This window comes from Platichthys flesus, chromosome 18 (genome assembly GCF_949316205.1).
Source record: "Platichthys flesus chromosome 18, fPlaFle2.1, whole genome shotgun sequence".
In the NCBI taxonomy this organism is placed as follows: Eukaryota; Metazoa; Chordata; class Actinopteri; order Pleuronectiformes; family Pleuronectidae; genus Platichthys; species Platichthys flesus.
The window spans coordinates 4213331-4238081 of record NC_084962.1 but is presented as its reverse complement, the minus strand read 5'-3'; the positions used below and the strand labels follow the sequence as shown (position 1 = coordinate 4238081).

Below are 24751 nucleotides of genomic sequence, written 5' to 3'. Positions count from 1 at the left end.
AATGTTTTATTTTATTGAAAAACAACATTGCCAAACAGGGCGCTACAAAATAAAATTATAAAGTGCACATTTCAGGTAAACAAGGACTCACCTATAGTGCAGTTAAACCATGGCTTAATATTTTCTTTTTTTCATGTTTGCTGTGAACATAGCAGTCAGGCCTCTCAAACAGACCAGCAGCAAAATAACAAACAAACAAAATACACAGGCAAGTGTCGGCCTACTTTGAAATAAATTAAACACAGAACTATGTAGGGCTATTTGAGTCCTCCCCATATTTGTGGGAAATGTATGACATAAGTAGTACCCTGTTTGTTAAATAAATAAAAACATATAGCTGTAGCCTTATAGCTTAAAAATATATATTTTAGTTGGCGAAATATTAAAACAAAAAGCGAGAGCAGGTCAGACTGGAGACGCATAGAAACCAACTTCAGCTTCTGCACTGATCGAGAAGCTGCGGCGCTGATCTCTGATCAGCTGAGACCAGAGAAACTCTGTGTTTTCACTGTTTCCATAGTTAAGAAGCAGTGAGTCACTGAGCTCTGATCTCACTGTGTCTCTCTGAGCGAGTGCGCGGGTGCAGGGGGCGGGGCTACGGTGCGCTATCTGGAACCACACACACACACACAGACACACACACACTCGCCCGCTCCTTGTACTTCACGGCGGCCTGATACGATAATGTTTTAAAAAATTATTGTGACTTAGTTAACCACCAACATGCAAAAGCGTGTGTCACACGGCGAAAACCGTGAGAGTTGGCAGCTCTGCGTTAATCTCGCGATAAAAAAATTAACGGCGTTAAAATGGGTTTGCGTTAACGCCGTTAATAACGCGTTAAACTGACAGCACTAGTATCATCCTCTTGCATCAGCAAACAAAACATTTCTAATTGCCTTATTTTGTCAGAAAAAATACAAAGTAAGAGGCAACAGATTCCACATCCTCTGTCTAGGAAACCAATGATCCTCCTGGGTTTAGGTTGCCTGATCGTCATGTGTGACTGTGACAGCTACATCCCTCCACAGTCACGATCATCTGATTTAATTCAACTTAACCTTTTTCCTTCTTGATACAACGCTCAGTTTTACCGGCAAGAAGCAGAGTTTCTTTGTACTATAAATACAGCAAAGTTCACAGTTCACAATCTTCAATTAAAGAGTGGACACAGACTAGTGAACACTGATTATATCATTATGAATTGAGAAGGGAAGACATGTTTGGAAAAGCTTAATACAATTTGAACATGACACTAAGAATGAAGTCAGAAATAATTCTAGCACTCGTCAAACAAATTGTCTTCCTGTTGCCCACAGGAACATTCAGTGTCTGATGGAAACATTAGGCATATTCTGATCACTTTCTTTTCAGAAACATCACATTTTTACGATTTGGTACTTAATGTCATTATGGAGCTATATTAATTAATGTACCTGGTTTATTATTCCTCCCTGATGCACTAAATAACGACGCTGAAGCTGTCATACCTCCTTCCTCCCAGAGCCACTCACAGCAATAACATCCCTGGATCGATCTTCACTCTCCCAGTGCTGCTTTGTGAAACAGGCAGGAATTCCCGGAGGGCATTTTCACCGACAGCAGTGATGGTCACTGTGCACAAATGTTGAGTGTCACCATCTATTTTGCCCTCACAGGTTTAAAAAAAATGTCATTGTGTAAAAAACATCGGTGTTCAGAAAGAGGTACGAGGGCAACACAGGTTCAGATTGATGAAGCAGATTGCCTTTGATGACCCTTCCTCTAACAACCAATCAAACCTTTGCCGGAGATTTAATCTGAAAATTATTATTAATTCAGGTCAACAAAGAGCTTTATATTTTTTTCATGTTAACTGCCATTTGGATAAATATACTTTAATATTCCAGGCTGATATGTGAACAAAAAAGTATAACTTATAGAAATAGTATAGGAATACTTATAGAGAAGTATTCTGTACTTTAATATAAGAGACAAGAAGGTCCATAAATCATCACTGAGCAGATGATAGTTGCTAAAAATTTGATGGAGCGCCACAGGCAAAAACAGTCCTGGGAACTGGGGAGATAAAAAACTAATATCCAAAATGTATCACAGCTCAAACCTAGAGCTGCTGAATATACTCAGCAAGTTTTATGCATATCGCTTCATACCCGACAGTGCTTTCTAACTTATCACCTGATTTACCTACCACCAAATACAGATTACCCTTTATTAAGTATATGAAGACTAGCAAAGTTTCACAGTAAAAAAATGGCCTTGATGTTGTTTTTTGTTGTTGTTTTGTTTCCACATGTAGCCCCATAACATATAAGGTGAATAAAGAATGGATGAGGTTTGGCTGGGGCCAATATCAGCTTATTGATCATATATCAAGAAATATCACTATTGGTGCTTGTGTTGGAAAATATCAAACAAAAAGAAGCAGCACAGAACAATGAACAAGGAAAATGCAAGAGCCACAAAATTACCTTTTTTGGAGCTTTTGATCTTATCCTATGGTCTTCTTCGGCATTGGAACTCACAGCTACGTTATATTATTGGATCTTAAGTTCAGAATATATATACACTTTGTGCAAGGTATCCATTCAAGGCAATTTAAGTTCTCACAATGAGTCAAATATGGCTAGTGTGAAAAAAAATGTACACCTCTGCACTACAGAGTTCCATCTTGCCCCTGTAGGATGTACAGTAGTTGCATGTTGCGTTGAGTAAATAAAATAGAGTTTGGGAAGGTCAATATACCAGAGTTTATTTAGGCCCTGTCAGAGGCATCACTTCCTCTGGGAAGACACAGCATGCATGTTTCATGAGCCTTCCTCTGCTTTCTTTCCTCTCCTCCTCTGCCTGCCTGTTTTCGCACTTCTAACAGCCGTCACATATCCAGAGAGAGAACAAAGTGACAAGCTCAGCTCAGCAGTAATTGGCCGGCTCGAAGATGACACGGCAGATAGACACGGGGGAGAAAGGCAGGAGAGGAAGCTTGTCCATTTTAAACAAAGGTCCGCCGCCACGTGATGGTACCTGCTCTGTGCCGGGTTTTCGTCCGCTACATGATTCAAAGGCCAGAGTTGACATCAGTTGGATTGTTCAGAGAGAATAATGGATTAGTTCTAATAAATTGTGAGAGATGAAGCTTTACATTTGACAAGTCAAATTAAGTTTGGAGAGAGGAAAATTCTCTCTTGAATATTGGATACCATCAAAATTTGTCCCAATTTTGAAAAGATCATTTTGTTTATTGTTTTGTCGTTACATTGAAGTGACAGCTCTATGGTTATGTGCCTCGTATGGCTGACAATCAAACCTCATATCTTTAGCAATCACAATGCGTCTGTAGCGCCACCAACTGTTCACCAAATGTCTACTAAGATTCATAGTCTGTGACTTTGGGTTTCAGCTTATTTTACTGGGAGAACCTGCTCTGTCTCTTATGGAGACGTTTGCTCTGACTCCTCTCCACTGCCATGTGATGTCCCACACGGTTCCGTTCTGGGGCTCCTGTTATTCTCACTGTATTTGATGACCTTGAATGAGATCATGAGAAATCATTTGTCTAAGCTTCAGCTATCAGAGATTGGACCACTGCAAACTCTAAAAACAGAAAAGACGATCTGATTGTTGCCAAATATGAGGTTGTCCCTCCAATCAAACAAAGTTTAAGGTTTCTTTCCTCAGCCTCACGCTCTAGTCTACCTAATTTAGGGGTTATATTATACACACACATAGAGCAACTATCTAAATCTTCTTTCTTCTATCTTAGAAATATCATATATATATAAGTAAATACATTCAAATAGCAAATAAGAGATGCTATTTCACGTTTCCTCCACTGTTCACTACTGCGGTGGTCTTTACTCTTTAGACAAATCAGGCCTTAGTCATCTACAAGCAATCCAAAATTCTGCCGCTAGACTTCTTACTAGGTCAAACAGATGGTCCCATAACACCCATCCTTAGTTACTTTCACTGGCTCTCTGTCACTTACAGAATTCAGTAGAAAATTCTCATTATTATAAACTGATCACTGCACCATCAGGCACCTACATATCTGAGAGATGTGCTCCACCCATGTCGTGAATGGGCTTTTTAGACAATAGCACCAAAGTTTTGGTTTACTGATTCTGTGATATTGTTCAAAATCCAATTAAAAACAAACTTGTTTAAGTAGGCATTCATATGATTCCATACATCTACTGGGCTCTATAGAAATGTTTTAAGTACATGTTTGTTTTCTATTTTAACATTTGTATTGCGTAAAATCAGTTTTAACCTCTTGTTTACTAATTTTCTTTAGCATAACTTGGTATACCAATATCCCCTATAGACTTGCCTATTATACCAAGGGTCTTGACAGTTTTTTTTCCCCTCTGTTATCTTACTATTGACCAGTGTACCAGTCTGCTGTAAACACGACACCACACAGTGCTGAGTGGTGTCTCAACACACATATGTGACATTTATGTCAGAGTTTACTTCCATCCAGCTTCAAGTGCCCGGAGACACACACCTATTGGACGGTGAGCTGTCTCTCAGACAAGGCCTTCATTTGGCCACCTCACACCACAGGCCTGACAGATGGAGAGCTCTAGGAATGGATGATTTTGGTTGTGTAACACCTTTTTCTACTTCAATGTGATGGAGCAAAGTTTACTGCAGGGACCAATACATTTTTTTGTGATCCGTGCTTCTGAAATATACTTTCACGAAAGTCTATTGACATCCACTTTCATGTGTGTAATACGTATGGGGAGGTATGTCCCTTTGTAAGGTAAAATAAAATACAGCAAAATATTGTAGCAAATACAATACAATGGCAACATGATGAAATAGTATGAAAATTATTTGAATTACTAATTTCTTATAGTGCCTGATGCACTTTAATAGAGTAGGTTAAGTGTCAACATACTTCACCTAGTCCCTTAATACCACCTTTCTGGTTATGAAGATACAGCTAAATCTCTAAATCTATCACACTTAGCCCAAACAGCACTAAAAGAAGAATCCTAAAATAAAGCTGGCTCATGTTGTGGTATCGTAACTTATCTGTAACTGCCATGCTTTGAGCAGACATTGAAACTGCCCAAGTCCACAATTTCATTACTTTCACAGTCTGAGAAAACCATGGCACTATTGAAGACTCAGCCCACATCAGTTGCCACAAACAAACATTGCTACAAGCACCTTTTTTTGCGCTTTTGCTGTAGTATTAAAAAGAAACCGTGGCGAAGAACAATGAAATGTCCATTTGGGTCTACATGGAAAACCTGCACCATCGGTATGATTTCAGATTCTGTGTTAATAACTATTCTATACATAGGGTTTTTAAATCGTACTATGGGATCCCAAGTGTTTCTGTTGTCTCCACAGAGGAGATGAAGGGCACAAGAACAAACTAAGAAGCCATGGGACTATATTCAGATCAGATAATTAGGTCCATGGTGTATATCAGCGCCATGAATGAATCATGGGACTGTGCAGAATGAGGCTCAGATATGTCTGGGTACCTCAGCTTCAGCAAAGATGTTTGTTAGCATGTGGCCAGCCGCAGCTGTGGGCTAACTCATTAGCTGAAAATAACATTGCAGAGTTGTATCAGTATTTGGATATTTGTGAGCCCTCTACTAAAGTATAACAATGCTTCACATTGCTCATTTTAATGCATACGACAGACTGATCCTCTACTGTTCCTCTTCACACATCACACGATGCCTAAGTTTACGGTTTTATTCTCTTTATACTGCAACTTTACTCACATAAATATGCAACTTTTTTCTCTTATTATTATGACTTTATCCTTGTAATTTTGTGACTTTACACGTGACTTTGACCTTTGAATATCATAATCTATGACCATTCCCATTCATTTATGACTTCATTCTTGTAATATTACAACTTTATTATCTTAATATTACAACTAAATCAAACCTTATTGTCATTTTATTTTTTTTCGTCTGGCCCTATTACTGAGTCGAATGAATTTCCTGACAGCCTGGACTTGAACAGGCTGCAGGAAGACAATAACATCATCCTGGACTCAAACCACATTAAAGCCAGGATGTTGAAAGGTACTCAAACATTACTAACTGATGAAGACAACTGCCCAGGCTATGAAATAATCCAGTCAGTAATTCCAACTACAAGTTGCTATTTGAATTAAAGCGTCTAGAGAGAGCTTTGGACAGTGATGACCTCTCAACAGGGGGCGCCTCACTGACAGATCGGGCATCAGTATCCATTTCCGTCCTAAGAGTTTGCCCTGATGTGGCGGTGATAAAGTGATAGGGGTGTGTCTCAGTCGGAACCTCCCAAGAGTAGGGTGGACATCTGCTGCCTCTCGGGTCCTGTCACATGATATTACAGACTTAATCATGTCCTCTCCGTCTCTTTGCCCTTCTCCACCTCCTCCTTCTGGATGTGACTTTCTGCCTCTACCTCTGTCTGTCTGTTCCCTCGCCCTCCTCTTTTTTCTATCCATCACAAGCTGTTTTTTTTCTTTGCTGCTTTCTCTTTGACTTTCCCTCTTATCCTCTCTCAGCACGGCACCTTTATCGCCCTCTCCTCGCCTCTCCTCTCCTCTCCTCCCCTCTGCTGCCTTTATAGGTCACAGTGGATCCAGCCTCCTGCTTCTGAACATTACTTAAACTTCCCTTATGTCTGTTGGCCTGTAGCAGAGCCATACCAGAGCCCAGGGGATCCAGTGACCTTAGGAATGCACAGCGAGGAGAGCAAGATATAGTGTAAATATAGAATAACTGAAGACGTGAGGAGAGAAATAAAAATGAAAAGGGGAAGAGATAACAAAGAATGCACAAAATGACAGAACAAACATTATATATTACACTGCATTGCACTGTGAATTTATATTGTGTTATTAAAGCTGCAGTAGTAGGTAATGCTGGGGAATATTGTTGATAGTTAAATCTCATCCCTAGGACGTTCACTACTGATGTTTTAGCATAGAGGATTTCTGACCTGATTCCCTTCCACCAGACGAGCAGATGCACAGATTTCGTAATAAGTCCACGCTTGACCTATTATGTTTATTGTTTGACTTTTTGATGGGAATCTTTTTGACAATTCAGTAATTTTTTTTGCAGGTTGCTTTTGCAGCTGATGCCGATGCTGGAGTAGAAACCTTTCCATAAGGATTTACTGCCATTGATTCCGGACAGGCTTTTCCTCGAAGGGATGTCGGACGCAGCTCTCCTTGAACTGCCCAGTGATTGGTCAACAAATCTTGTCTCAGGCCACAGGGCAAGATAGCTAAAGGATGGAAATGGGGACTGGACGAAATGCAGAAGCCTAGTTTGGACTCAGATCTCTTAATTTACATTATACTGAAAGTTTATAATGAAATTGTGGCTCAATAGCAATAGAAATACGTTGTCTCCTGCAGCATAACGTGAACAATGGCGATACACACACTCTCCCATTGAGAGTAAATGGTATTTGCCAAAACATTTAATTTCTGTTTACTTTGTTGTGATTACTGGCAAGTGAGTCACCATCTTGATCTCTTAATATATCGATAATTTATCTGTGATTTCATCATATGGGGCAAATATTGAGGTTGGTAGTTAAGTTGATTCAGCTTTTTTTTTTAAGTCAGAATCCATTCGTGTGGAAGATGTGTGACTCTTGATTACATGACCTTGAATTGTGATTTTTCGCAATTATGTAAATTCTGGAAGATATATTTTGAGCATATTTAAATATGTGCAGTATACCGCCGAGCCACCTTATATGATAGGGTCAAAGAAACAGCCATCTACTTTGTTAGAGGGGATGGAGGAGGACTTAAGGGCATGGCCTCTGTATTTCTAAGATTGTGCATAGAGCCCTGATGCCATCGTAGACTTTTGAAAATACTGTCCATTACATATCAGACTGTGCAGGCTTTTGATTTACAGCAGAGTCATCCTCAAAAGGCAACCCTTTTGTCTCTGTAACCCCAGAGGGATTAATCAAAAGGCATTCAATTTACAAATTTTTTATCAGCTCTTTGTTTATTATGATTCAACTTGCCCTATTTCCAGCCTCCACTGCAATTCAATTCTACCTTTACATATCATGGTTCACTGACACCACCTAAATATGACTTAAAAATTTAAAATATGAAATCAATCGTTTTTTGTACGTGTTTTTGTAATTTGATTATCAGGCTTTCTGGGATTCTGAGTTGTGTGTTGCTTCTCATTGATTAACGGGATAATATCACCTGAGGCTCAGTGCAATAATGAAAAACATGCACCACAACTGAGGGGCCGTGTCCTCAATGCGAAAATTACACACACAGACATGTAAGACGGCCTAAGAAAGGAATGTGCTGCACAACCTTGTCTGCTAGCACACACAGGGAAACACACATGCCACATACCAATAACAATGAGCATTCTTGGCCCCCTCCAAGGAAAAGCCCAACACAATTCTGCTAATCCCTTCCCCAATCAACCGTCTGTGAGTGTCAAACCCGGATAAGCCCATTAACTAACCACATGCACACACTCATACACACACAGATACAAGACACATAGTCGGTCTCAGTCACACTGCATGCTCCCACTCACCCATGGCAAAGAACGGGATCCCCAGCAGTGTAGAGTTGAACTTCCCGTCTGATATAAAGAAGATCCCTGCGGCCGTCACGTTGGCGATGCATATGGTCATTACGCCGAGGAGGCCCAGGAACGGCTTCCCCCTCAGGCAGTCCCTCATGGAGCTTGAGATGGTGGCGGCCAGGAGCACCAACACCAGGCTGACCAGCACCTCCCCCTTTGCCAGCACGCCCGTCTGGTGGAAGTCCCGCCATAGGCTGAAGGAGGTGAGCGACTGGATGTGGAGTTGGTCGGAGGCGTGGGGAGCCTCGGCCGTGGACAGCCGGCTGACCAAGGCACCAAACTCATTCTCCCAGCGCTCTGCAATGGCATCCTGCACCACAGGTCCGTGGTTGCGGAGGTAGTAGGTGATTTGAACTGCACGGGCGAACTTGACCTGCTGGTCCCGGCTGTTGGCCGAATAGGACACGCCGCCCAACTGGTGGCCGATGAAGGACACACGGCCATCCTGCAGGGGATGTAGAGATATCTGACATTAGCTCTGATGAAACAATCCTCATACAAATACATTATTATAGCTTTTTAGTCTAATACTATACTTTACTATGGCCCCTCTGGTATAAACACATTTATGTTGCTGATGATAACAGGCAGCAAACACTTGGACTCTTGGACATCAGTGATCAGCTGTGCAACATGCTAGAAACCTCTAGCCTACAGAGAGCAGTGCAGAGGTAGATCTCATCCTTATTTGTTTTCATGTTGACTCACAAAGTTGAACTCCTAATCTATCTGTGGACAAAGCAAGTGATAAATAGCACAGGTTGATGTGGAGCGCCACAACTTAAATCAATAACAAATCCAGAAATCCCTGTCTGTGTGTATACTGACCTCACTGTACATAGCCATTCATGTCATAAGCTTCACAGTTTGAATATGTGCTGTCAAGGACCCAAGGAAGTGCAGTATTGAATTAGGTCTGATTTAGACACATGGTAATTTCAAGGATAATAACATTTTAATAAACAGGCAACAGCACTCTATAGCAGTGATTGCTAAGACTTATCTATGCAAGCGACAATGTCAAATCGCGACAACAGATTGTTCACAACAACAGCAAAGCCAACTGATGTGGGTTCTGCGTTCAGAGTCAAGCTCTACTGAAAAGCTCTATGTGCAGGAGCGGTGGTGCAGCTTCTTCAAATAAGGTGAATACATTTTACATTCAACCTTTGTCATGTTGAGCATAAACATTGTATGAATAGTTTTCACCAGATACAAAGATTGAACTTCTGAAGGGAACAAGACGACAAAGAAAAATAATGTCTGAGGGAAAGTAATGCTTTTAAGTAACTAATTTGTAAGCGCAACTGGAATTTGTTTTTATTATGTAGAAATACATATATACTACACATATCAAAATGCCAATGGTCACAGACATCATACATGTTCTCCACAAGGATATCTGATGTTAAATTCTAAATGGTAAGTCTATCGTTGAGGATAGCCTAGGGTCGAAATTCCACAGGCAGATTCTTTAAAAAGTAACTATCCCTCCTCCATTGATGAAGGTTTACCACAGACTGGAATGTGGATCTGAATCCAATCAATTATGTGACAGCTGCATCCGCCCCAGCCAAAAATATACCACTGAACATTATCCAGCATGATTGATTACATGGCAACCACAACATAAATGTGACAACGGTTTAGTAGTTTATGAATGATGGCTCAGGAAGTTAGAGTCTAACAATGATTCAACAGAAAATAAAATTATATAAATTAAAATCCTTTGTACATATAGTTATTAATATTCAAATGTGTCTGGAGAGATATGTTAGTGGATAAGTACTCTGCTTATTAACATATGTGATGATTGTACAAAAACGTACTGCACTCTGATATAAAGCGATACAAAATGACCGCAGTTACTTGGCCTTTAAACGCAACACAGCAAACAGAGCTCGATCAGTATATGGGTAGGACAAAAAAATGTGTACAGTGATAAATGTAAGTTGACTTGTTTCTTATATTGAAGTTAAAGGTTAAATAGTAAAATATCAAGTCTTAATAACATTCAAACGTTTCAAAATGACATATATATATACAATTACTGAATATGACACTGCTTCAAAAGCTGGTACTACTAGCTAGATATCCACTGCAGTCCACTTGATCCTGATTCATGGAGTTCAGGTTGAGTTTTCAGTGGTAAAGATTCGTTAACTCATCTCCAATCTAAGTGCAGCATAATTTTTTGATCGTGCTGCATTTTCACCCTGTCACACAAGGCTCCCAGCAAGGTGCGACACACATTCAAAACTCCACTTGATCATTAATGACGAATGCGCCGATGCATCATTAACACACACAAATGCACATTCATACACACATACACACACAACATTGTAATGCGAATTCGAACCCCTGCATGACACTGTTTTGTTGTTGGAACAATGTCAATTTTAATTTGCAGCTTATTGCAGATATAATCTTATTAACATAATATCCAGCCACAGTCAAGCAGCCACAGTTTGCTTTTTCACAGCAGGGAGCTCGATTTAAATCTCATGCTTCTGGCTAAATAAATCCCTGTGATTGTTTGATTTACTTTCTGGTGGTAATTTATTTTAAAACAACCAAAAAATTGATGCATTTTTCTGCTCTGGCATGACGTGGGCAGCAGGATGAATCAGTTATGGTGGACACTGCACCTTCAAGGGACATTACTGTTCCCATCAATAGGCCAACAGCCAGGTTTCCTGTTGCAGTCTGAAAACGTACAACTGACTACTGATTTATTACATTACATATAAAATGATATATGTGAGTCCTTGTTACTCTGAATAAATTCCAGTCAGTGCTTCAAATGTGTAATTGTGAAGGGACCTCACTCATTTCAATTATGTAATTGCACATAGCTGTGATTTATCACCACAATGACTATCCATCCTCCAGCATTTCATATGAACCTCAATACCCACAACAAGCTAATCTAGAAACGTTTGGAACCAACACTGAGCCATTACATGCTTTGAGTGTGTACAAAGGGCTGGAACACATACCAACATGTAACCAGCTGTAACATAGTGAACAATGCAACATTATAAGGGCAACAATATCCAAATCATCTGGAAAATGTCTGTTCAGTTCAGGTTTTGAAAGTGCTTGAGGTTTGTTCTCTCCTCTTGTTCATCTTCGTGACTACCGCTGTGTGTGTGTTAGAGAAAGAGTGACAGAGTGGGAGTAGGTGGGGATTTGCCATCACACACAAAGCGTGTGTATTCCAGTTTGTGTGTGTGTGTGTTTGTGCATGTGTGTGTCTCAATGTGATATCTGTGAGGACTTGAAGGATATATGAAAAGGGGGGATGTAACATCTCTTGAGCTTCCTGACAAAAGATGGATGTGACTGGTGGTAGAGGTGCTTCAAGGCTTTTCTAACAAATAAAAAAAATAGAAAAACTCATCAAATCAAGAATGCTGATATACTCCTACGGTTTTTCAAGGGCGACCTAAATTATATTTTGGTTTATCAACAGCCTTTTGTCAAAGGAGCTACTCATGTTTGCAGGTCAAATGCTGCATTCCAGACAACTTGGGTGTCGGCTGTACTGATGTTCCAATACACGGTGATGGCAAGGCTTTGAACAAAAAACAAACATGGCTGACCCTGAGAAGCTGATGTTTATTTGGCTCATGATGAGACAATTCAACCATGTCCAGTGCAGCCTCCTTTCATACATTAACAAAGCAGAGGAGGGAAAACGACACATGAGGCCATAGACACCACTATATGTTTTTGTATGTAGCAGCACTTTATACTTGGAAATACATTCCAATAAAATGTAATAGAATTGTGAGCATGCAACATGCCCACATTTACAATGTTAGCATGCCACTGTTCAGCAGGTTTGAATCGTAATGTAGCATGTTAGCACCCTTATATTTGATAATCTCCATACATTTAAAAAATGCAGCACTTCATTGCATACACTCCTAGATATCGGCCCCCTAAGTAAAGTTGATGTTTGCTACCAACTGCATCGCGAACGTTATTGTACTTGCTTAGGAACAACACAAATTACTGGAGGCTAACCACAGAACTCTGATTAAAGATTGTAGAGCACTCTGCACAATAATCTATTATTCAGACCGATCTTTCTGCCACTTCCGGATAAAATGGTTTGACCAGCTGTTGTCACTGCACGTTGTCAATAACACAACGGACAGATGTAGGTAACTCTGGACCTGGTCACACGGATTGTCTTCAAAACTGTGCACCATTTCTGTCACTGACCCTGTCAAGGACTTGTGTCTGCCCTGACCTTTATGTGGGTAATGTAATGCATCTTGTTTGCCCAGCGTATTAATTCCTGAGGACAAGCACAACCTACACACCAAGTACATGCAAGATACAGGAAGCAGTCATCTTTAGTTTTTTCTTAAAAACCTCTGCATTCTTGGTTGAAAATTAACAAAAAGATTTCACAATAGACACATTTTCTGATATTGTGAATTTGCATGAAAGAAAATTCCTGAATCTCTTCCCTTAATCAAATCTGCTCCAAAAAAATGCAATTAGCAAAACATATATAGAAACCCTGAGGCTGAAGGAATATAAGTACAAGAAATGTTAAGTTTATGACCCACCGATGGCCAAAGAAAATTCATTCATGTTAATATCCTAGTATTGATTTCAATAATATCACCCAGACCTGCTATCTATTAAAGCACTTAATAATGAAAATACTTGATTGGGGCTTTTAATCTAGTTTGAGGAGACATCTGAGGACACTATTGATTGTTTCTTATTGCAGAGTTAGCAAACGCACCCTGGGGCCAGCCAATTATTGACACACACACACATATGTAACCTTATCAGCCAAGTCTCGTGCCTTGTCTTCCCTCCCATCCTCAGATCACATCGGCTCTCCTGCAGGATTTGAAGGTGCCATGGATCATATCCTCTGCATATCAGTGGTTTTCCTGCAGCTTCACACCACTGCTGCTTTCACCTTTAGTGTTATGATTTATTAAATACAATGGGGGGTGTAAAACAAACATTGACCTTGGCTTGACATGGCCAAGCAGCATATAAGCCAAACTATTAAATAACTTCATTCAATCCAGCACTCTATTTCACAGTCCTCTCATGTATCTATCCAGGATTTAGCACTTGTCAGACACATTATTATTGGTGTATGGATAAATGTAATTCAGAAATGGCACATGTGTGTTTTTAAATAAATCCATTTTGAGTACCAGACCACTCACTGTGGAGGCCCAGTATCTACGTTGAGATAACAATTTATTAATCTCATTATCATGACATTGCAAACGTGCTTGAATGCTGGTAGTGTGCTGCAACTTGTAATGAGACCTACTGTATGTAATGCTCACCAAACAAAAACCTGCATATGGCCGCCATTGTTTTTATTGTGTCTGACACATGATCATCACACAAAGCCACAGTAATGGTGGTGGGCCTTCACAAAGTAAACTGTAATGTCATTGTTTCCCAAAGGCTCAGTTCTTACATGTACACACTGAGAAACAGAGTTTTTTGAAAAACAGACCAGTATAATATCAGAACCCCTTAAAGGTAATGAGTTTGTCTGTGGCTCAAATTGTTACAAATGATGGCTTGGTTTGGATGAGGGCAACAAAACGACTTTATGATACAAGACGACTACATGCTCATCTGTGTGAGGAAGCCGGAGTACTTGGAGGAAACTGGCGCAGACACTCTGTGTCTGCAGTGTCAGGACTGTGTGAAAAAGTACACAGATGGTGAGAACAATCAGAAATCCCCAGGACTCTTCTTGTTGTGAGGTGACTGTGCTAACCATTGAACCACTGTAGTTTGTATCTGTTAGTCCTGATGGCTATTGTTAATGAATTTACTTCCAATTGCTGCATGTATTTTATTTCATTCTTTAATCTATTTATATTCTTACGACAGCTGACAACTTTAGAAGGAGAAAGGGCGAAACAAAGCGTATATATTTTAAGAATTTTATCCTGGGAAAAAAGCTCCACTACGCAAAAAGTAGGCCTTTCTTTGTCTTTCTTTTTTTACAAATACTACTAATGTAAAGTAAGCACAGTAGTAAACCCTGGTTGCGACTTCAAAGAGCAGGATGAGGTATAAGAAGTCCGGCAAATGAATAAGCCCAGACAGCTTGTCGGACAGGCCGACATAGAGGAAGAGGATTCAGGAACATGGAGAGTGCAGCAAGCCTGATACAGAGTGAGGAGAGCTGGAGAGGAAAGAGGTCACAGCAGCCTTCAAGGGAGAATTAAACATCCTTCATGTTGCAGAGAACCTGCTGCTAATGTGCAAGTGTCTGTGCCCGTATGAATACATTTTGTGTAATGAGAAAGAAAAACTTCAAAATCATTTTACATCAAGTAGGCTCAAGTTAGCAGGGGTAAAGAATAGCTGGACTACAGGATACAAGGGCCACGTTTCCTTGATGAGAAGATTTGACTGTAGAATAATAAAGTGCTGACATTCAGTCACATCACAAGAAAGAAATCTGTTTCTAACTCTTTTCGCTCATTTGAAGGCAGCAGAATCAAGTTTCATAAACAGCTTTCATTGAACTTGTATGTATGTACCTATTGCAGCAGCCTGAAACCGCTTTTTCAAGGGGGTGGCAGTGAACCAAAACAACCTTCATTTACAGAAGGGACAGTTAACTAAAGAGCTGAAGCTCACTATAAGGCTGCTGCAAAGCTGAGCAGAGGAGAATCCATGATGAATCTCTGTTGGTTCGACAGCCCCTTTTACACATGTCACGGTGTCCTTTGATAGATGATTCTAAATATAGAATGTTAGTTGTATCCAGATATCAACAGATATTAAAAAGGAATAAACACAGTATTCAAGAGGCTCTGAAGCTTCTGTCAGCGCCAAGTTACAATGGAGCTGATCGTCATTTGGCAAAAGCTAAAAAACAGTATTTCCAATGATGGCGGTTTTATACATCACGAAAGTTTTTTTTACTGTGCACGTGTGTGTACATGTATGTACTCCAACAACCTTTAAAGGATGAGCGGTGGACATAATGGATAGATGGATGATGGCATATGAGAAATTACGTCAAAAAGAAATCACAATGAAGTTTAAATACATTCATCATGCATAGTTCATAAATGGACTACAAACACAACCTCAAGCTTCTATTGATCGAAAAAAGATTTGATTATCTGGTAAAATAGTGACCCCTCTAATGTCCCACTGCCATTTCACAATGACATCATGATGACGTCTTTTTTTTAAATGGTATTGATTACGGTGTGCAAAGGATATGACTCGCCCCTTCTTTGCTTTCCATTTGCAAATTAGACAGTAAGAGGTTGAGGGACGCTCAGCTGCACTGGGGCAGCAGCAGGGGTGTCAGAGTGAGAAAGGCCATTCTGTCGTATTTTGAGGTGTAATGAATCTTTACCAATCCGAAGGCCAGATGACAAGGTGAGACATTTACAGGTAAAAATGAGTCATTTAAGGAAGAATTATTACCGCATTCTGTAAAGGACCACACTCTCATGATCCTTGAGATGGGATATGAGATGTTTTTGTGATAGAGTAGTTACTCATTCTAATTGCTTGGTTATCCAGGAGTAACGACAGTAATGTCTACTTTTCTTGGCATATTAAACTCTCAGTCGATCATTTCTACATGTGCAACTTTACGTGTATTATAACCCCACAGCAAAGCGAAGACATAAAATCAGATTGTCGCCAATGCCTCTGCGAAACCATGTATCTCGTAAATGTCCAGTTTTTATATATGAAAAAAATAAGGCAAGAGGATGATGAATGGTCGTCGTGCTCCACTCGGACACTGATGCTGCACGCGTAGACCGTACTGCTGCGCAGCTCTCAATGGAAGTTACAACCTGCCATGCTGAATCCCAGGCCTGTCATAGGCTGGATATGGGCTCGTGACAGTTTGAGCCGACATTATGAGATAAAAGCAGAGTACAGCGGCATGTACCCCACAATTTAGTGTCCAAGAAACTGATCATTAAAGGGACTGTGTGTAACCTGTGTGTCCATTCTGGCACAGCTGTACAGTAGAGTGGAGTCGATGCTTCTCAGTGTACCATTTTGAATGCCTCCTTCCTTCATGTAATACACACAGCATGCAAATAGTGTTACCTTCCCTATAGAATAACCTTCACACTGCACTTGGCTTGTGGTGTGGGGATGATACAATTTAATCTATATAAATGCAAAAAGCTGGCTAATTTATTGAAATTAAACCGAACCCCAACAGACTTTCTGCAGTAGATTTGATTATTTAATCTTTTTTTGCTCAAATTGATCACAATAAAGTAACTGTGATTGAATTATGAATTGCCTAACAAATCTACATCTCAAATGGTTCCCTATAAGTCAGGCTGTCACACTTTGCAATCCTCTCAGCCCCCTGGAAACGGAATCTCCCTGGATAATGAAGACTTGATTTACTGCAGAGAAAAAGGGTTTCTGCCATTGGGCACAGAGGAGGATAGTGCTTTTGTTTTAGACAAGCATTCACCGGGGGTTGAGGATGCTGGATATTTAGAAACCAAAGTTACTGTGGGACCTGCAGCTACCTCCACGTACAGCAAGCCATGGTGATCCCAGTTTCAGAACAAGCATGGGGCACGTTCACTGAAAAAACGCCACACAGAGAGGGCTAGTAAAGAGACTTGAAGTCCACCAGCCCACCGATGTGATGTCCCTCTAGGATTTGTACAGGTGCTAGCTGTAAAGAGATCTCTGGGATTTGAGAGGGTTCAAACCAGTCATTCAGTTGGGATTACAACTTCCCAATATCTTGTTCAAAGCGTGATTTGTTTTGGGGTTGTGTCTTGCTTTGGTTAACAACCCAGGCTGATAGCCGTTGTCAAGTTGATCGTCTTCTTTCCGTCAGCAGTACCACTTGGAAACACTAAGCTTTCTTCAGTTCAATTGTGTGTTTCCACTTTGAAGCCCCACACAGGCTCCCTATCACCACATCAGACTAAAATCTGCAGTGCACATCTGCACACGATTCATTAGTGTATTTGCCTACTGAATGAGCATCTGTGTGTGTCTAATAGCGCTGCATGTGTGCGGTCAGATCCCACACGGCCACAGAGAGGAAGATACCGGCGAGCGGGATGCCTGAGTCTAGCAGCTGCTGTAGCCCTGTCATTACAAAGCATGTGCAGGCAGGAAAAAGCCAGAGGGAGACACTGCATCAAAAAAAGAGAGGATATCCCTATGTATGTGTGTGTGAGAGAGAGAGAGAGAGAAAGAGGGAGGAAGAGGGAGTGTGTGTGGAAGAGCAGAGCACAGCAGTGAGGGGCTGTATGCAGCCAATCAATTCACCTGCACCAAGGAGGGAGGCTGAGAACTGCACACTGGTTGTCTGTGTGGAGGGTTCCCTCACTGCCTGCTGCATGTCGCCGTGCACAGCCCCACAGCTTGAGCCAACACTGTGTTCATTCAGAAAATGATGGCGAGCTCCAAGGGGCCACCACTGCAATTCACATGCTGCACTGTCACCGCCACGGTGGGGTGAGTTGGTGCGGGGCAATGTGAGCGCACACACACACACACAGGCCTGGCTGTCATGCATTTAGAGAGGAGCTGCAGTGCCCAATAAAACCTCACCTTTAGTGTGGTGTTCGGGTAGCTCACGGGCACCTTGTGGAAAGTGCTGTTGGAGAGCACAGCCTGCCTGATGTCTTCGAAGATGGTGATGATATCATCCAGCAGGCAGCGCTTGTCCCTGTGGCTCAGGACGCAGAGGTGGGCGAACGTGTAATTGAACCCCTTGTAATTGAAGCGTAAATCCAGCACCTGCTTGTGGACCTGCAGGACCTGGTCGGCCAGCTCCAGGATGTTTCCCCCAGACTTGGCGAGCAGGATCAGCCTGCCATATCTGCCCGGGGTGTGCAAATCCGAGTACAGCTTGTGCTTCGACTGGTCGATCGGGAACAGGCTGTTGGCGAGACTGCGCTCGATCTTGGCGAGGCTGTGCGTCGGGGCGACCAGCACCTCCAGGTCCGTCTCCGGCTTGAATCGGCTGAGCACGGTAGATCCGAAAATGATGGTGAGGACCGCGGGGACGGTGAGGAAGAACACGGGGTGCCTGCTAACGAATAAGCCCAGCCAGTAGAACGAAGCCTTGAGCCCTCTGTGGATCACTTGCCGCAGCATCCTCCACAAAATCCCGCTTGCAGATGCCCCGTTTCCTCCGATGAAGCACATGTGACATCAGACTCCGTTCCCCGGCTTTAGTCCCATTCGTAAGATAATTACACGAGGCTACAACATCAGCACCATGCACACAAACACACACACGCGCACGCACGCACACACACTAACACGCACGCACCTCAACACCTGGAAAAACAGCACTGCAGCAATTCGCGAGCAAGACTGTCACACACACACGCGCGCACACACACGCACACACACACACGCACACACACACACACGCACACACACACACACTCACTCACTCACTCACTCACTCACTCTCACACACAAGGACAAGGCAGACAGTCAGGAGATCATCGTGCAGCGGCCGATCGAGTTGAGTCCTCCGTGTCTTGCTCTCAGGCCATTCCGCCTCCATGTGCCGGAGGAAGCCGCGCGTCTCCTTCCCTCGCTGCACCGGCTGCAGCCGCAGCGACGAGCCGTACGTGGCGGTGTGATGTGCATGTGCGCTCACACTGCGCTGTCTGCCGGCTCCACAGCTCTCATCGGCGGCGGTGGCGCCTGATTTATGTACTTAACTGTAACCATGTGTGCGGGGGTCTGAGAGGAGGGAAGGAGGCTGGATGCTGGATGGAGGGGGAGGCGTGTGTATGTGTTTGTGTGTGGGAGGGGGTGCCTGGTTATTTTAGGATCAGTGGAGGCAACAGGCAACATGAAAGTTGTGAAGTCTTTCTGCAGGGGGATGCTGCTGGTAGACCACAAGCACTCGCAGGGATGAGTCATGGTTGGCACCATGAATGGGGAAAACCCACTTTGCTGAGTGGTTCGTACAGACCAGACATGTGACTGGAGCACACGTGTATGTTGGGTTCACTGGTCTAAGTCAGGAAGAACACACACACACACACACGTGCACAGCCGTCCTTATTGGCAACGGCTAGTACAAATATACCATATGTATCACAGTAAATGGGTCAAGATCTTACGTCAAGATATGTAGCGATCTGATCAAAAACGATACATATTACCATGAATAGCAATACTGACATCATCTAACCTAACCTCAAATTACATCTTATGAGTAACCTTTACCAGGACCAATTTATATCTAAGGGTAAACTTAACCGAACAACAATTCAAATCTTACCCCTAACCTTAACCAGGACCTCAATCATGACATTGTGCCTCATTAGGACCAGGCGTTGGTCCCCATTAGGTCCACTGGTGTAGATATGACAGAAGTTAACACTTCTGTCAATCAAGTGTATTCTTTTAACTAGATGCTGGCATACTTGTACTTATCCATCTATTGTGCTTCCATAGATGACAAATGAAGATGGGAGCCTCCAGGCTATTTGTCACACAACTCCCCGACTTGTATTTGTGATTGACATTGTGAAACTGCTATACATTATTTGAAAGGCATCTATATAGAGGCCTGTCTTCTGGACATCAGACATGGTGCATCTCCCTGACCTTGAGTTATCTGTTTGTTAGTGCAGCTACGGAGGTACCAAAGCTTCAGCAGCCAGTGCTAAGACAAATTCAGTTATGATATCAACATATCTTCCGGCCACCATTGGCAGCACTGAGCAAACTGCTTCTGAGCAGGACGCTAGTATTACATGGTTATTCAATGTCATGTGTTGCTGATGAGTGGCACAAAGCCTCACTGTTACAGACGCAATTCCAACAACACGTCTATATGAACTTTATAGATAGAGAAAATAATGTCTTTTGTGGTGATGCACACAGTATAACAGAGTTGTTTTAAATATGTTAAGACAGTTCATTATATATCATTAGGTTTAAAAATGTTGATTTTTTTTGTTGGTTGACCAGTTACTACAATTCTAAAAATGGTTTCATCCAAGGTTTCATCACGGGTAACGTCTTTTTTAAACACCCCAGACTCCGAACTTTCAGTTTGTAACCCAGATTTTCAGACAGTTGTTTTTCTTAGACATATCCAAAGGTCTTTAATTTTTATAAAAGTGCCATATTGTAGAGAGATTTCAATGGGTTAAATATGTTTTGTTTCTCTCAATCCCTAAATCCTCTCTCTAAATGGAAACCTTTTAAATAATTTGTGCTTTCAATATAAGAGGCTTCAGCGTTTGCTACATTTATCCAACCCACTCATGTGGCTGCTCACTGCTTCCTGAGTAGTCTCACAGACCCTTGTCCTGGTCTAAAATCTCATCACTAAAAAAGCCCAGGAATAGGATTCCTCTCGTGCTTTAATATATCGAAGTTGCCATTTGTATACTCTTGGGTTGACAATGGTAATCATCAGTGAAGCCCCTTACTAGTTTGAATTCAAAGGAGGCCATGAAAGAGTCCTCTGAACGACAGGCTTCTCACTGTGTAAGCGTGGGAGAGTTCGATTGTACAAGCAGCACATCTCACAATCACAGAGACAACAGGGAAGTAGCATTAAAAAGTAGGGCATGCAGAGTCACTACCTCTGCACCTCGATAACAACTTGGCATGAGTTCAACCTCATTCACCAGTCTGCCAACCAAACCACGTGAGCAAAGGATGCAGCAGGGATATTTCTTCTTACTTGTTCCCTCTGGTTGTCAGGCTCAGTATGAACGTACCTGCTGATTAGAAGGACGCAACCTGGATCCCGTTTATTAGACGACTGCAGAGACTCACCACTCTTATCCTTCTTTGAAATGATCTTTTAATACTATTTGAAATTTCAAGAATTCCAGCATTCAAAAACGTGATTCTTCAACTCGCACAAGGGACCTGTTCCTGAGGACTTTAGATAAACAGACTTCTATTGTGGCACGCTATCAGTCGAGTTGAAGTAGCCTTCTGCAAAAGTCCTTTATCTAACACCAAACATTGATATCAAAGAGCTCATGGTTGGCACAGTCTATTCAGTGCCAAGGAGAGGCAGAAATGGGGCAGAAGATATTTTAAAGCTGCTTTTATATTAAATGCCTTACCCTTAAAGGGAAGATCCCTTTAAATACAGACATTCAATTTCAAACCCTGAAATACGATATTTTATGATGTAGTCCAGGGGTTTTCAACCGGGGATCCGCGGCCCCCTGGTGGTCCACGACGGCACTGCAGGGGTCCGTGAAATTGTCTGTGATATTTCAACACATTTCCAGATTACTCTTGAATTTCGTGAAAAATATCTAAAATATGAAAAATATGTCTAAAATTAAATAAAGGTGATGAGGGGAACCTTGAAACCGGCTTGGGGCTAGAAACTGCCAGTAGTTTTCCCCTGTACATGCGTGTTAAAGGTAGATGTAGAAGAGCGGTTGGGCTAGGTAGAAAAACTCTCAGGAGGTCTTTGAGATGTAGTTTGTATGATGGGAATTTTTATTTGCCCAAACAGAAGGCCCAAAAGGGCAGAATTAATAATGAAAATATCAAATAAATTGGCATAATAGCCAAAACAATTAATTGCAATAACAGTCAACTTTACCACGTTCGCTAGTTCAGAAACAATTTCTTAGGAGAGCTCTAAGACTTACATCTATCCATTAGAAGCTCTCCCCACAGAATGAATAGACGCGCTTAAATCGGGCCTAAGCACGCCCCAATTGTTTGTGTGATATTGTATGATTATCATTTGGACGTATTCTGGATTACTTTGTCATCTTACTCTTCAGCCCCAGTTTATGTTGATTGTTATTGATCGTCATTACTTTAACGTTCTCTCAACATGTCAGCTACATGTCTGAACATTTAAGTCATGAACGTTATATATTGATGTACATATGGTTCTGAGATCCAGTACAACTACAAACTGCATTTTAATTTTGTTTTAAATTCTTAGGCACTGAAAATCAACCGTTTTTGTTGTTTTTTACACAGATTTTTCTAGATTTGTTTGACGTTTTTAAATAAAACCAACATGGAAAACCAAATGTTAAAACTTGCTTCTATCCACATGCATGCACAAAAACACACTTAGGAATGCACATGCGTAGGCACATCAGTGGGCTGCGGATTATTTTTTAGTCCGAAAGGTGCTCCCTGGTACAAAACCAGTTGAAAACCCCTGATGTAGTCACACATTACTAAAGCTTCGATTCACATCTGCACGTACACTTTAGGCTTTGTAGATTTCATGAGTGAGAAAAACCTCATTATTTGATCTTTCCAGAACTGTAAATCCTCTGCTCTGGAATGACTTCATTAAAGGCCAAACAATGACCACATTCCATTTAGCCTCTGAATGGATGCCAAGTGCTTCCCTTCTGAAACCCAAATCTGTGGTCACTGTGGAGAGGGTCACAAGTGGCGACCTGATCACAGCATTGTGTCAACCAGTGTAAACCAGTGTGCACATAATAGCTCATTTGAAATGTAACTGGATGTTGTCACAGAGTGTAGATACATTTTTTATGAGTCTGGTTTCTTGCAAAACCAAAGAAAAATTAGGTTATCTCCTGCACTGTAAAACTAAAAACGTTAGAGAAACTTGAGATTTCAGGGTTGAAGAAAATAATTTGCAGATCTGCTGACTTATGGTCTTTTGCTCTGTTATATCTCCATCATATTTTATGATGTTACGTAACATTTTGAGTTCTCACAAGAGCTAGGGGGAAACCTTATAAGTACCTCTCCTTGTTAGATTAACTGCATATACAAAACTCTGGAGTGGAGCAGTAACAGGCCATTGTCGCAATGCTGGAATAACAAATGTTGAAGAATTGAAAACGGCCTCAGGCTGCGCTGTAGGAGAAAACAAATGATGGCAGTTATGCTCATAGGACTGAAAAAGTCAAGTTGTGTGCTGGCCCAAGTAAAACTGTATTCTACAAACTTGTTTCTAAGACATGTATAAAATGTCATTGTTTGCTTGGAGTTATTATGGGGAAAAAAACAGCATTCACATGACACAAGACCCAGCTAAGTCTGGGTTGTGGGTTCTCCACTATACAAACGCTGTAGTCCGAACTGTTGTCTTGTGCTGAACCTTTAAAATGTTCTAGTTTATTACACTTAATAGACAAAACATCAGTATCTCTTTTTGACAATGAAATTAAAAGAAAACATGTCTGGCTTCCTGAAAATAGCTCACAGTCAGTACAAAGAATATCAGTGTCACTCCTGTCCCAAAAATACCTGCACATAAGGCCATGTTTCTATTTCTGTCTCTGCTCCATCAATAACATTTGGGAACAGTGACAGGCGATGACTGTGCCCTTCTCCCTGTATGACAGCACATCTCAACCTGCTGAATCCATTGCAGCGCTGCATGGCGTGCATAGCAGGTGCTTTCATATTGCTCTATGGGTTGATTGATACAGTTAACATTTTGACACAGACCTTACTTAATTATCTTAAGAACAGAAACACTGTAGCTTCTGTAGCTTCTCCTCAAATGACCATTCATCTTTAGTGAAAGACTTGTTTAACCAGTTTTAGCTAAATTTAGCCTCGGGCTAGTCTTTCTCCAGCAATCTTGATAAGAAGATTTTTTTCCCATCTGCCTATTAATTTGACTTGGTGAAAAAAAATCTACTGGGATCGCTAATTGCACGTTGGGTAGCGGATGTCACTGATTGATTTGGCTTGTACTCCACTGTTCCCCACAGACTAGACCCTAATGAGTCCTAACTGTTCATAGTAAACCCACTTAACCCAGATTGGCTGTCATTAACTGGCCATCATGCTGTGCTCTCCAAGAAGGTAATTACCTATAGTCTCCTGTCTACAATCCCAAAAAGACCATAAAGCACCAATAAGCAATTTTTTCGGGGTCTATCTTAGGGACACATTTTTGTCTTGTTTTACACAAATACGCTTATTTTCATTTTTTAAAGAGTCAAAGATGATGAAATTCCTCTCAGTTTCATATAAGTGTCCAGTTAACAGCAGCCCAGAGCAGACTCTCAGAATCCCTTACTCTTAACATCAATTGTATGGTATCTTTTATTTCCTTTTCATTTCTCCAGTACAAAATGTCCGGAACAGACACTGTAAGTTGCTGCTTCTATAAGCTTTTG

General features: G+C 41.4%; 1 protein-coding gene across 2 annotated transcripts in view; it reads right to left on the bottom strand.

Annotated features, from left to right (window-relative positions):
- ptchd4 (patched domain containing 4) overlaps positions 1-18812 on the bottom strand; it is a 37159-nt gene extending 18347 nt beyond the window's left edge. Inside the window, exons 1-2 of one of the 2 annotated variants that reach the window (XM_062410799.1) lie at positions 18388-18812; positions 8571-9067 (exon numbers count right to left, since the gene is read on the bottom strand). In XM_062410799.1, the coding sequence (XP_062266783.1) occupies positions 8571-9067; positions 18388-18812 (922 nt within the window). Of the gene's footprint in view, positions 1-8570; positions 9068-18212 lie in introns of both variants that reach the window. The other variant, XM_062410798.1, reaches the window with a different exon arrangement.
- Positions 18813-24751: the final 5939 nt, after the last annotated feature.